The sequence below is a fragment of the Pseudopodoces humilis genome, chromosome 25 (genome assembly GCF_049639895.1).
Source record: "Pseudopodoces humilis isolate 2021_Gansu_Grassland_sample_001 chromosome 25, ASM4963989v1, whole genome shotgun sequence".
NCBI classification, from domain to species: Eukaryota; Metazoa; Chordata; class Aves; order Passeriformes; family Paridae; genus Pseudopodoces; species Pseudopodoces humilis.
The window spans coordinates 5,727,774-5,739,538 of NC_142224.1; the positions used below are offsets into that span (position 1 = coordinate 5,727,774).

Below are 11,765 nucleotides of genomic sequence, written 5' to 3' on the forward strand. Positions count from 1 at the left end.
ACTTCTTGGTATGGAAACTTCCTGGGATGGAGAGCAGTGGGATGCTGGGATGGAGAGCAGAGGGATACTGGGATGGAGAGCAGAGGGATACTGGGATGGAGAGCAGAGGGATACTGGGATGGAGAGCAGAGGGATACTGGGATGGAGAGCAGTGGGATACTGGGATGGAGAACAGTGGGATGCTGGCATGGAGAACAGGAGCTGCTCTGGTGTTTCGAGGAAAGAGGAAGGATGAAAATGGGTGTTCAAAGTGGCCAGGGGGGTTGCACCAGAGGAAAATCAGCAGCTGGTGTGTGTTTCAGAAGGAGGCAGCTGCCCATGCTGCACCAGGCAGGTTCAGGGGCCCTGGCAGCAGCAGGAGGGAGGCACAGCCACGTCACCCAGTGCTGCTGCTGCTGCTGCCTCGCTGGGACAAGACCCAGGTGCAGCAGTGGCAGTTCTCTAAGCAGCTCTGATCCCCAAAAACAAAGCAGGAGGGAGCACAGGGTGTGAGCCAGGAACCTCAGTGTCCTGGACTGGTCATGGTGAGAGGTCAGGCCAGTCCCTCACAGGGACTGAGCCCCAGCTCATCCTGTCAGGTGCCTCCTGAAGCTGCCCCATCGCCCCTGCTTCAGACAGATGCATCTGCAGTTGGTTTCCCCTCTCTGTTGCACATCCTGATTTGTTGTTCTGCTTTCTCTTGCGTGTGAAAGTGACCACCAGACTCAACCTTAGAGAAGGAACCAAAGGCTGCCAAGGAAGATCTTGCATATGCAACCTCAAGATGATTTAGCAACTGTTTCACGTACTCTGACCCAGTCGCTGAAGAGCCCTTCGTGCAAGACAAGCTGACCTCTCCAGGCCACGCTAGGTGAGTATTTTTTGCTGTAATACTTATTTCTGGATGTTTTTTTTCATTTGTTTTTCCTGAGAAGAGGACCAGGGGAGCAGAAGTGCTGTCGACTCAGATGCCACGTGCAAAAGCAGGGAAGGGTGAAGGCCACGTGGTGTCTGTGCCCCTTTTCCCCCAGTGTGCTTGGGAAAGGCGATTTGGATGTGTCAGCACTGGCACACACAGAGCAGCCTGGTGAGTGGGTGCTGGCTCCAGCTGGTGCCTCCCAGCACCCTCTCACTGCTGTGTGTCACAGGGGGAGATCCTGCAAAAATGTGTTCCTGGGCAGGACCAGAAATCCTTCTCCAAACCAGGGCAATAAACCCAGCAAGGACTTGGTGGCAAATAGGGCCCAGAGCCCCAGCTCAGCTCTTGGAGGTTCTGGGTATAGAAATCTCAGCTTTTCACAGCCAAACAGGACTGGGTTTTGAGCTGGTTGCTGCTTTGGCTGCTGTACAGGGGTGCTCCTGGGAGGGTGCAGCTCTGCAGGTTTTGGCAGTGTCTCTGGGAAAGCAGGATGCTGTGCCTGCTGCCCTGAGCTATGCTGCCCTGAGCTGAGGGCCCTGGGGCTGAGCAGGAGCTGTGTTTGTAGGTCGGGTGTGCACCAGCGCGGGCTGTGCAGCCAAGTGTGTCACGGCAGAGCTGCACAGAGCACAGCAAACCACACAAAAACCCAGCCCCAGAGGGGTCCTGTGCTTTGAGAGGCAGATGGGAGAGAATTCCAGAAGGTTTGCTGCCACTTCTCAGGATATGCTTGTGGAAAGGGCAGGGTGATGAAGGTACAAAGCTGTAGTGATTTTCTCAGCCTAGAACTGATCCAAGGGTCCCCAGCAGCTGATTCTGGGCCTGGAATCCCTGCCTGAGGCTGAGCTGGAGAGCCTATCACTTGCACAATGGAGCAAAAAGAGAGAAGCCACCAAAAATGCCAGAGATGACTCAGCTCTTGTCCTTCTATTTCATTTCTGAGGTGTTAGAAAATACGTGCTGGTAATGGCAGCCTCAATTCCAGCTTCACATGAGGGTTCTTCAGACGGGAGAGCTGCTCTCAGTAACTATTTACCCTTAAATGAATGGGACAGGGCAGCAGGGAGGCTCTTGCCTTCCTTTGGACACTGGCTGGCACATTCCTGGTGGTGACAGCCAGTCCTTCCCTGGGCTGCAGGATAAATCTACGATGCACAGAAGGGAGATGTCAGCTTTATTCTGAGAGATGTGGAGCAGGTCAAGCTGAATCCAGAGACCAGATATGGTGCTGCTCCAGCAGAGCTTCTCACCATGTGCAGCACCCAGAGGCAAGGATTTAGGTCTGGGGTAGGGGCTCTGTGTTTTAGGACCAAACTTCTCTGATTCTGTCATATTAAAACCATCTGATTGCTCTGGGGGCAGAGTCAACCTGCAAACATCTTGGCTCAGATGTCAGAGGCTCGACCCCCAAACCACCGGAAAGATTCGTGACTTAGGGGAAAACACGAAGGGGTTTAGGCTGAGCTCTCTCCCCCACGTTCCTCTTCCTTTCCAGGCTCAGTGTGGTCTCACAAACCAGAGCCCCGGTCTCTGCCCTCTGTGCTGTGCTGACTTTCAGCCTCCCAGCCTCAGAGGCTGCACACCAGAGTCTTCCTCTGACCTTGAGCTGGCTGCCAGTCCTTGGTGTCCTGCCCCAGGGGACACTGGAACACTGTCACCTCTGCTGTTCTTTTCAGAGGGAGATGAAGGTGCTGCTGAGCCTGACCCTGCTGCTGACATGGCTGGGTAAGCTCTCAGTTTTATTCCCCTCTGCTTTCCCCTCTGCCTTTGCTCTAAGAGCCATCAGGGTCTCTGCTCCCGTGGTGAGAAGCTGCTCCTCTCTGGGGTGCCAGTCCCTCCTCTGGCCCTGTGTGTTCTGCATCTCCCCTTCCTGCAAACCACCCCTATACACAGGCTGCAAACTGCACTGGCACCCCTGGATGTGTCCTCTGTTGAGGCTCCAAGGCTTCGAGAGAAGCAGGACTGCTTCACCAACTCTAAATACAAGGAGAGGTTTCCAAGGTACTGATTTTGGCTCTGCTCGAGGCAGGCAGCTCCCTTGGTCTTCTCTGCTGGCAAATATTTGTCATTTCCAGCTCCTCGGCTGGTCAAGACCAACAGAACTTGTTTGGGAAGCTGCAGCACTTTGCATTCATTGTTTACAGGGTTTCAGACGAGCACTTGGTGCTTGGCCAGGGCCCAGCCCTCGGTGGCTGTGGACAGGCTGAGCAGAGTGGCTCGGCCACGAGGATGAGCATACCTGTCTGAGCAGCTCCCCGCTGAATCAGCTCAGCAAAGAGCAGCCAGAGCCTCAGCCTCCCCTTGCAGTGCCACTGCAGGCTGAGGCAGGGCAGGTTGAGGAGCTCCAGTGACATTTTCTGCCCCACTCGTTTCAGAGAATCTTTTAGTTCAGATTCAGTTCAGATCCTTTAATCCCCTTCCTGCCGCACTCTGCAGCCCAGCGAGCTGGCAGCCGCTTCGTGCTGGTTGTCAGCCCTGTGCTCTTTGATGTTCCCCTGGTTTGCTTTTTTTCCCACTGTCCAGCTTCTCTAGAAACCCCAAGCTGTGGTTATGTGGCCAGACATGTACTTGCAGCCCAGGTCTGGAGCCTGTGAGCAAAGGGGAAGGAAGCCAAATGGGCAGTGAGGGAGGAACTGAAATTCCTGTAAATTGCCCCTGGCCTGGTACAGATGAGAGCGGCACAGGTTCTCCCAGCCAGTGACTCACAGGCACAGCCCTGCAGGAGCTGCAGGCTTTGGCTCCGAGGCGTGGAGGGCAGGGGTTGTGCTTCCAACTCCCCTTCGGCTGGATCACACGGCAGCAGCCCTTGGTGTGGAGGATGTGCTGCCCCACATCCCAGGCACGCCACGAGCAGGGGTCAGGCACGGGCTCGGCCTCTGCACCGGTCAGGGCTGCGAGCCCCAGGCTTCCCCGGAGAGGAGATAGCGATGGGGACAGGCAGGCTGCACCTGGCCATCCTCCCTGGGCTCATCGTGCTGTCCTTGTCCCCGGCAGAGCGCTGCAGCGGGGCTGCAGGGGTGTTCATGGAGCCTCAGCTCCGAGCTAGGGCCGGAGACTCTGTGCTGCTGCCGTGCCTCTTCCTAGACCCCGAGAGCAGGGGATGGACCCTGCACAAAGTGGACTGGCTGCACAAGGCAGGAGCCGGAGCTCAGGTGGGTCGGGACAGGGGTGGCAAGGGAGGGGACACGCTGTCGGTGGCAGGGGAAGGAGGGTGAGGAAGCCGTGGGGAGGATGTGGGGAAGCCCATCCGCCAGGCCACGAGGAGAGGAAGTTTCCATGAGTGGAAGAAGGGTCCCCGTGTGGGGCAGGACCCCTCGGCACGGCTGCTCTGGGTGCTGCGTCCCGGGGCTTTCCCCGAGAGCGCTCCGTGCGAGGAGAACACCACGGGACAGGGAGAGAGCTGAGAGCTCCTGAGAAGGGACAAGCACCTGACACCCTTCACCCGCCGCCGTCTGGCAGGAGGAGATGGTGTTTTTTTACTACAGCAACCACGCCGTCCCCGCGGGCCGCTTCAAGAAGCGGGTGCAGTGGCGGGGGAACATCTCCCGCTGGGACGGCTCCATCCTGCTGCAGGACCTGCGCGTCCAAGACAGCGGCACCTACGAGTGCGAGCTGCGGCTGCTGCAGAACAGCAGCGTCTTCAAGAGCCGGACGGTGCTGCTCGTCAGCCCGGCCCCGAGAGGTGCGCCCCGCCGCTGCTCCCCGCTCCTCCCGCATCCTCCCGCATCCTCCAGCATCCTCCCGCATCCTCCCGCATCCTCCCGCATCCTCCAGCATCCTCCAGCATCCTCCCGCATCCTCCCGCATCCTCCCGCATCCTCCAGCATCCTCCCGCATCCTCCCGCGGCTCCGCGGCTCCCCGCGGTGCCATCTCTCGCTGTCTCCCCGGCAGGACGAGAAGCAGCGGCTGCCGAGGATGCCGCACAGCCCCCGAGAGACTCCGGGTTCTGGCCGGCGGTGGTGGGCTGTGGCTGCGTGGCCGTGGTGGTGGCGTTCCTGGCCGGGCTCTGCGTGAGGAAGAGGTACCAGCGCTGGCTCTGGGTTTGCGGGGGTGAGGAAGCACCTCCCTGCAGCCCTCCTGCGCTGCTCTCCCTGGCCAGGCTTTGCCCAGGTGCTCTCAGGTGTGAGGGTTCAGCTCCCCAGGTGTGGGGTGCAGCCTCCTGACGCCATCTAGTGTCACCCTGGCCCGGCCGGCGTCCCCTCGGCTCCCAAACCCCCCGGGATGTGCCAGCAGCAGGGGTAGCCTGGCCCAGGCATGTGCAAAGGGATGTCAGTGTCCCGGGAGAGGGAGGGTGGGACAGGAGGAGCAGGTGAAGCTCCTATGGAGGTGACACTGCTGCTGCCTTCCCTCAAGGTTTGCAACCATCACAGCCCTGGAGAGGATGGGGAACAGCAGCAGCAAGAACAAAGCAGAGGTGAGAGCTGAGGCTGGAGGGGTCCCTGGGGTTGGGTGTGTGTGCTCAGGGCTGGGGAGGCCAGGGGAGGGGATCCCGCACTGCCCAGGCACGAGGGGTCCTGGCCAGCTCCAGCCAGGACTCTTGTTGCTTGCCCTGTGACTGGGGTCAGGCAGCCCCTGTGTGTTTGGGGGCTGCTCGGTTCCAAACACCCTGCTCCGCCCCGGCAGGAAGCGATTTACTCCTCAATCCCCGGAGCTGAGGTACCCAAGGCTGAGCAGGAAGCAAAGAAGAAGAGGAGAGCTGAGGACACGTACATAACCATGGTGAGGAGCTGCAGCAGGCGTGGCGGGGCCCCCACATCACTGCCCCCCTCACCAGGGTCGCAGCATCCAGGGACTCACTCCCTGTGCCAGACCAGCGTCCCGTGCCATCCAAACACACCCTGGTACCCGTGCTGGGGCTCACACCCTGCCCCTTGCTCCTTGCAGCACCCCTCTCACAGCCGCGACAACGGAGTCTACGTGGAGCTGGCCAAGAGGGCGATCCCGACGGAATGGATGGCAGAGGGGACACAGGGAGATGGGCAGAGCCAAGAGCCCCCCAGCAGGTCCGGGGAGGCACTCCCCCGGCCTCCAGAGCAGCAGAAATAGCTGTGCTGAGGGATGGCAGCCCCTTGTCCAGGTGTGTCCTAAACACCTTTGTCCCTCTGAGGACTGAGAACCGGTGACATGTCACTGTGTGCCCTGTGCCAGGGCACTGCTGGGGCACAGCCCACCCCAGCTGTCTGCAGGGGACCAGGGGACACCTGTCCCTCCGGCTCTTGCCCCCTGGACTCCGAAGAGAGTGGGCACAGCCTCAGGCTCCAGCTTTGGTCCTGGCCCAGGATGAGGATCTCCAAGGGGGGAGACGCAGCGGGAGCCGTCATGGTATTTTTCTGTAGATAATAAAACTCAGGGAGTCTTCCATCAGTCTTCCCTGATCCTGTCTTCGTTTTACCTCCTGCCTAAGCATGTGATGTCCAAGTGTGCCAAAATCTGCCTGGCCCGGGGCCTGGGAGCCCCTGAACACACGTTCAGCCTCGCACGGGGCACCTGCCAGCTCCAGGCAGGAGCAAAGCCAAACGGGACAAAAAAGGGTTCCCTTGGGAGCAGGATGGGGACTGAGGGAAGCAGGACAAAGCCTGCGGGCCGTGGGGTCCCCCACGTGTGTCCCTCGGCCATGAGAGAGCAGCCGGGTGATGGGCAGCGCTGGCCGGGGGGAGCCCAGCCATCCCCCCCGGGCCCCCGGGGCAGCGCCTGGGCGGGCGCTGGCGCTGCTCCCGCTCTATCTCTGGCTGCTGGGCGCTATCTCTGGTGCCGGGCGCTATCTATAGATGTTTGACACCTCCAGGTGCGGAGGGAGCCGGGACCCTCCACCTCCCACCGCTGCCGGCACACTGCAGCGCCGCGCTGCGCTCCTTGGTTCTCGTTGACACCCTGCTCTCTTTTCCCGCAGGCAGCCGCGGGACGGCATTTAGGAGGAACCAGCCCCCGGAGCTGGATTTGGGGGCTCGGGGCATCCCACAGGGCCTCTGTGGGGTCGTGGCAGTCGTAGCAGCAGAGCAGAGCGGGCTTTGCCTGCCCAGGACGGGTGGGAAAGTGCTGAGCGTGCAGTGTTTGCAGAGCAGAGCTGCTGGGACGCTCCCGTGCTTTCTCTCCCGGCTGTCCTGCCTCCCTCCTGACCCTGGCGAGGCAGCAGAGCCCCTCTGCATCCCTCCTGTCCCGCCCGGGCTCTGCTGCACGGGAACCAAGGTGTGCCCCGGCTCTGGGGCATCACCTGCCTCTCTCCCCAGTGATGCTGTCCCAGCAAACGCCACCACCCCGTGTCCCAGGGCCTGAGCAGCTCTGTCGCTGCCTCTCTGGTCTCCAGGAGGTCACGCCTTGTCTTCCCTGCACCCATCTCTGCAGCTGGAATCCAGGTTTGGAACCCAGGGCCCAAAGGCTTCTTGACCGACGGTGCAAAGGGGACCAAAGACTTTCTCCAGCCCTGTTACTGCTGGGCAGAGCCTCCCCATCCCGGAACTGGCTGAGGAGAGGTGTTATCCTGGGAGAAGATGCTGCTGGAGAAGGGGAAGGAGCCTCCAGCAGATTGGCAGCCCTGGGCAGTGATGGAGCTGTCCGGGAGCGGGCAGGTGACCAGGAGCACCTCCACCTGCTGCAGCCTACCTGAGGCATCCCGGCTGGGCTGCTCGGGCCCCTCTGCTGTTCCCAGCCTGGAGCAGCCCCTCTGCTCTCTGCCTGCCTCTGCGAGGGCATTTCCAACCCTCCCGGGCCCCTCTGGGCTCTCCAGAACGGGAACAGCCGCCGCGGATGGTGCGAGCAGGGCTGGCCGCCAGCCTGCACAGGGGACACAGCTGCATGTCCCCACTGCCCCCGGGGGTCTGGGGGCCGCAGGAGCCCACCGTGTGCCACAGAGCAGGGAGCCGGCAGTGCCAGGAGCTGTCGCCTGCAGTTCAGGGGAAAATTTTTCCGCCCTCCCACTCCGGCGGCTGCAATCCACCAACCACAGCATTTACTGCTTTTTTTCGCCCCAGCACCGCTCCAGCCATATTGGGCTGTGGGGAGAAAGCGGCTCTAATGTTCTATGTCACCTGCAAATAACCCGGGCGTTCGAAAAAGCACCTCCACCACCTCCACAATCCACACCAACACCACGTCCTCTCCACACACAAAAGTCCGTCAAAATGAGCCCGGAAGCCTGGCTCCCGCAGCCCACCTTGTTCCTCACTGGCCTCACCTTGCTCCTCTCGCTGGGTAAGTGTCGGCTTGAGCCCCCTTGCATGTGCCCAGGTGGGGAGACACCCGTGTCCCCGGCCAGGACCCCCCGTGTCCCGTGTGCCGGCCCCGGGAAGCGCCGTGCCGCAGGGATGGGGACGGAGGTGGTCTGGCGTGTGCCCTGCCGAGAGCCACCAGCCAGGGTGACCTGCTTTCGTGCGGGGTGGGGGGTATGGTGCCTCTCCTCCTAAAAACGGCCCGCATCCTGCTGCCTGGCTGCGGAGCGCAGAGCCCTTTGCACGCCAGGCGGAGGAGAGGGCTGCCGTGGGCACGGGGCTGGCAAGGTGCGGGCAGGTGGGCTGTGCTGGCTTGTGCCTGTCCTTTGGGGTGCTGGCAGGTGGGCTGTGCTGGCTTGTGGCTGTCCTGCGGGTGCTGGCAGGGGTGCTGTGGCTGTCCCTGTGGCTGTCCCTGGGCTGGTGGCCGCGCTGGGGGCCGCGGTCCGTGCGCGCTGCCCGGCCCCGCCGCAGCCGCGCTGTGTCAGCAGCTCCGCATCGATCGCGGCCGGGAGCGCACCGCTCCTTTGAAGTGCTGTCCTGGAGCTCCTGATGGGCTGCTTTTCCCCGAGGAGAGAGCCTGGGAAAGGAGGGTACAAAACCTAGTCAGGGCTGCTGTAGAGGCTGCTGTAACCGTACCCCCCCCCAGCCTGGGTGCAGCGTGACGGAGCGTTTGGGAGTCTGCGCAGCGCCGCAGGACGCGGCCTGGACGGTCCCTGGGGTTTCAGGGGTTTATTCCCCCACCTCTGTTGTCCCCCAGGGCTGAGTGCCCGGCCAGTGGCAAAGTTTGGACCCACACACATGGGTGCTCCCAGGTCCTGCCAGGCCGTGGTGTCATAGGTTTGCTGCTGGTGGCACCTCATCCCTCTGTAGAGCCCTGGGGATCCCCAAGGACAGGGGACAAGGCCACTCACCCACCTGCAGGCTCACTGGGCATCATGTGAGGGGCACTCAGATTCCACGCAGGGATCCCCACCAACCATTCTTGCCGGCTCCTGCCTCTTCTCTCCCATCCCTGCAAGGTTTTCTTGGAGGCATCAGAGGTGGTGGCTGCCACTGGGCAACAAGGCTGTGGCACTGGATCAGGACACCTCTTCCTTGGGTGCTGTGACTCGTCCCCAAGCTGTGTCCACCCCTGTGTCCCTGAGCCCTCCCTGCACTGGGGAAGGATGGAGGTCGTTCCCCACGGCTGCCAGCAAAGCAAGGAGCCGTCCCCAGGGCTTGGCCATAGCCGAGGGCACTGCTCTGTTCCCAGGGAGCTTCAAAGTGCTGCTGGTTCACACCAGGCAGTGGGAGCTGGGGCTCAGCAGAGCTGTACCTGCAGCTTGGGAAGGGCTCTCGTCCCTGGCTGCAGAGCCTGGCCCCTTTCCTGCCCTGCTTGCAGGCGGAGCGCAGCGGCCAGCGGAGCAGCCCTGATATGCACCCAGCTTGGCCTCGGGAAGAAGGTTTGAGAGCAAAGAGCAGCAGCCCAAGGGGAGAGGTGAGGTGATCATAAAAGCACCTGGTGGCAGTGTTACTGTGCCTGCCCTGTAGGGTGTCACGGCCCCCCAGGACACACTCTGTCCCTCCCAGGGCTCCCTGTCCCCACGTCCCTGTGCTTGTCAGGGCTCAGCCTCGTGTTTGCAGCCAGCCTGGCTGCACAGGAGCCTGGTCCCCTTCCCCAGCCTGGGGACAGGTGCTGGATGCAGGTGCTGGGTTTGGGTGCTGCTGTGGGGAGCTGCAGGGAAGGAGTGGAGGAGGGAGCAGGGCACACACATTCCATCCCTGCCCACTCCCCAGGTGATTCCTGCCCTGCGAGCTGCACCAGGTAATGCCCCTCTGTACCAGCAAGGCCAGGGATCAGGGAGTGGCCTCGTTTCCCCAGCAGCGACTAGGATCTTGCTCTGGTCATTCCCAGCTGGAGAATCCTTGCGTGGGCACTGCTGGCAGGGGAAAGCATCTGCATTCCCCCCGGAGCCCCTGGGGCCGGGCCTGGCAGATCCCAGCCCTCGCTGCTGCCGTAGCTGTGTCCTGCTGGGAATGAAATGTGATGAGCTCAGCCATAAATTTGCGTGTGGCTGTGGCGCCGGGCCCCGCGTGCTGACGCTGCAGCCTCGCACAGCGCCATCGATCCCGCAGCAGCACAGCCTCGGGGGACGGCCGGGAGCAGGGCTGGCCTGCAGGCAGCAGCGTTCGGCAGCAGGGATGCCACAGGAGGGTCACCAGCCCTGGCAGAGCAGGGACGGTGCTCTTCCTGTCCAGCCAAGGGACGGTGCCAGGGCTGGGGCTGCTCCCCTTGTTCCTGCTGGGCAGGGACATTCCGGTCCTGGCTGGATGCAGAGCGTGTGGATGTGCCTGGAAGGCGATGCCAGGCCCCAGGGAGAGCTCTGTGCAGGCAGGGCAGCACAGGGACGTGGGCTCAGCTGCCAGGATGGCTGCCTGTGACACCCCCCAAATTCATCGCAGCACCCCCAAGACTGGGCATGGAGGTCATGGCCCCTGCCATCATCAATGCCTTGAATGGCTCCTCTGTGAAGCTCTCCTGCACCTTCAACTCCTGCTACAAGGTGGAGAACAAGCAGTTTTCCCTCAACTGGACGTACCAGGAGTGCAGTAACTGCTCGGAGGAGCTGGTGAGTCTCGCTGGGGATCTGCTGGGGGTCCTGGGACCAGCTCAGAGGGTGTTGCTCGGGGTTTCTTACAGGGCAGCACGTGCAGGGAGGGGGTGCCTGGCTGGGAAATGATTGCCCTGGGGTGCCGAATGCTGCCTCAGCTGCTGTCCCCGTGGCTGCCCAGTTCCTGCAGTTCCGCACCAAGATCATGAACAAGCAGCTGGACCGCTTTGGGAACCGCGTGGAGTTCACCGGCAACCCCGCCAAGTACGACGTGTCCTTCACCCTCAAAAACGTGCAGCTGGAGGACGAGGGCACCTACAATTGCTACGTGCTGAACCCCCCGGACCGGCACCGGGGCCACGGCAAGATCAGCCTGAAGGTGCTCACCAAAGGTCAGTGTTCCCCTGCGCTGCAGGGCACCCATGGGTGCGGGGCTTGCTCCCAGAGCCCTGAGCCCGTGCCCTGTGTCCCCAGAGCTCCCGAAGCACGACTCAACAGTGGCCGTGATCGTGGGCGCCTCCGTGGGCGGCTTCCTGGCCGTGGTGATCCTGGTGCTGATGGTGGTGAAATGCGTGCGCCGGAAAAAGCAGCAGAGGCTCAACACGGACGACCAGAAGACAGAGGAGGAAGGGAAGACGGACGGTGAAGGCAACCCAGACGAGGGCACCAAGTAATGCCCCCCTGCCCGCCCCTCCCTCCACTCCCCTGTACAGCGTGACCCTCTTGATGTGCTTCCCAGAGCAAGGATTTCTGTCTCCCCAGAGCATCCCTCCTTCCATCCAAACACCCAACCCAGCCTGGAGCAGGGCGCAGAGAGAAGGTCCCCGGAGCCTGGCTGTGCTGGGCAGGGCTGGGGAGGGGGGCTGAAGCCCCTGAGGCTGAGCTGGGACCAGCCTGTTCCCTGCTCTGAGTGCCAGAGAGCTGTGAGGAGGTGCTGGGGACAGGCTGGGGCGGGTGAGGGGGGACCTGTGCGGTCCCCACGCACAGAGGGACTGGAGTAGGGGGTGCCAGGAGGGGCAGAGGGCTCTGGGCAGACCCGTGCCCCATTGTCTGCTCACTGTCCCGATAGAAAA

At 62.1% G+C, this 11,765-nt stretch overlaps 2 protein-coding genes across 7 annotated transcripts; both read left to right on the forward strand.

Annotated features, from left to right (window-relative positions):
- The first annotated feature begins 703 nt into the window (after nt 1-703).
- LOC106628605 (uncharacterized) lies at nt 704-7,115 on the forward strand. 5 transcript variants are annotated; one of them, XM_088066822.1, is made up of 9 exons: nt 704-850; nt 2,572-2,620; nt 2,789-4,047; nt 4,355-4,577; nt 4,788-4,917; nt 5,250-5,310; nt 5,520-5,615; nt 5,781-5,973; nt 6,787-7,115. In XM_088066822.1, the coding sequence occupies exons 3-8, from the start codon at nt 3,565-3,567 to the stop codon at nt 5,940-5,942; spliced, it is 1,155 nt and encodes a 384-aa protein (XP_087922948.1). In that variant the 5' UTR covers nt 704-850; nt 2,572-2,620; nt 2,789-3,564; the 3' UTR covers nt 5,943-5,973; nt 6,787-7,115. The 5 variants fall into 5 exon arrangements, with proteins under 5 accessions (XP_087922948.1, XP_014115287.2, XP_087922947.1 ...); XM_014259812.2 differs by lacking the exon at nt 6,787-7,115 and having other exon boundaries at nt 2,391-2,620; nt 3,890-4,047; nt 5,781-6,257; XM_088066821.1 differs by lacking the exon at nt 6,787-7,115 and having other exon boundaries at nt 5,781-6,257.
- Nucleotides 7,116-7,829: 714 nt separating this feature from the next.
- On the forward strand, nt 7,830-11,765 carry SCN2B (sodium voltage-gated channel beta subunit 2). Of its 2 annotated transcripts, none has more exons than XM_005531075.3 (4): nt 7,830-8,084; nt 10,544-10,710; nt 10,874-11,084; nt 11,167-11,765. In XM_005531075.3, exons 1-4 carry the CDS (start codon nt 8,015-8,017, stop codon nt 11,364-11,366), a joined length of 648 nt encoding a protein of 215 aa, XP_005531132.1. In that variant the 5' UTR covers nt 7,830-8,014; the 3' UTR covers nt 11,367-11,765. The 2 variants fall into 2 exon arrangements, with proteins under 2 accessions (XP_005531132.1, XP_087923040.1); XM_088066914.1 differs by lacking the exon at nt 7,830-8,084 and adding an exon at nt 8,160-9,578.

Coding starts and splice junctions, on each gene's coding strand:
- LOC106628605 (XM_088066822.1), top strand. CDS start 3,565: ATGAGAGCGGCACAGGTTCTCCCAGCCAGTGACTCACAGGCACAGCCC. Junction 4,048..4,354: donor AGGCAGGAGCCGGAGCTCAG/GTGGGTCGGGAC, acceptor GCCGTCTGGCAG/GAGGAGATGGTGTTTTTTTA. Junction 4,578..4,787: donor CGTCAGCCCGGCCCCGAGAG/GTGCGCCCCGCC, acceptor TCTCCCCGGCAG/GACGAGAAGCAGCGGCTGCC.
- SCN2B (XM_005531075.3), top strand. CDS start 8,015: ATGAGCCCGGAAGCCTGGCTCCCGCAGCCCACCTTGTTCCTCACTGGC. Junction 8,085..10,543: donor CACCTTGCTCCTCTCGCTGG/GTAAGTGTCGGC, acceptor AATTCATCGCAG/CACCCCCAAGACTGGGCATG. Junction 11,085..11,166: donor CCTGAAGGTGCTCACCAAAG/GTCAGTGTTCCC, acceptor CTGTGTCCCCAG/AGCTCCCGAAGCACGACTCA.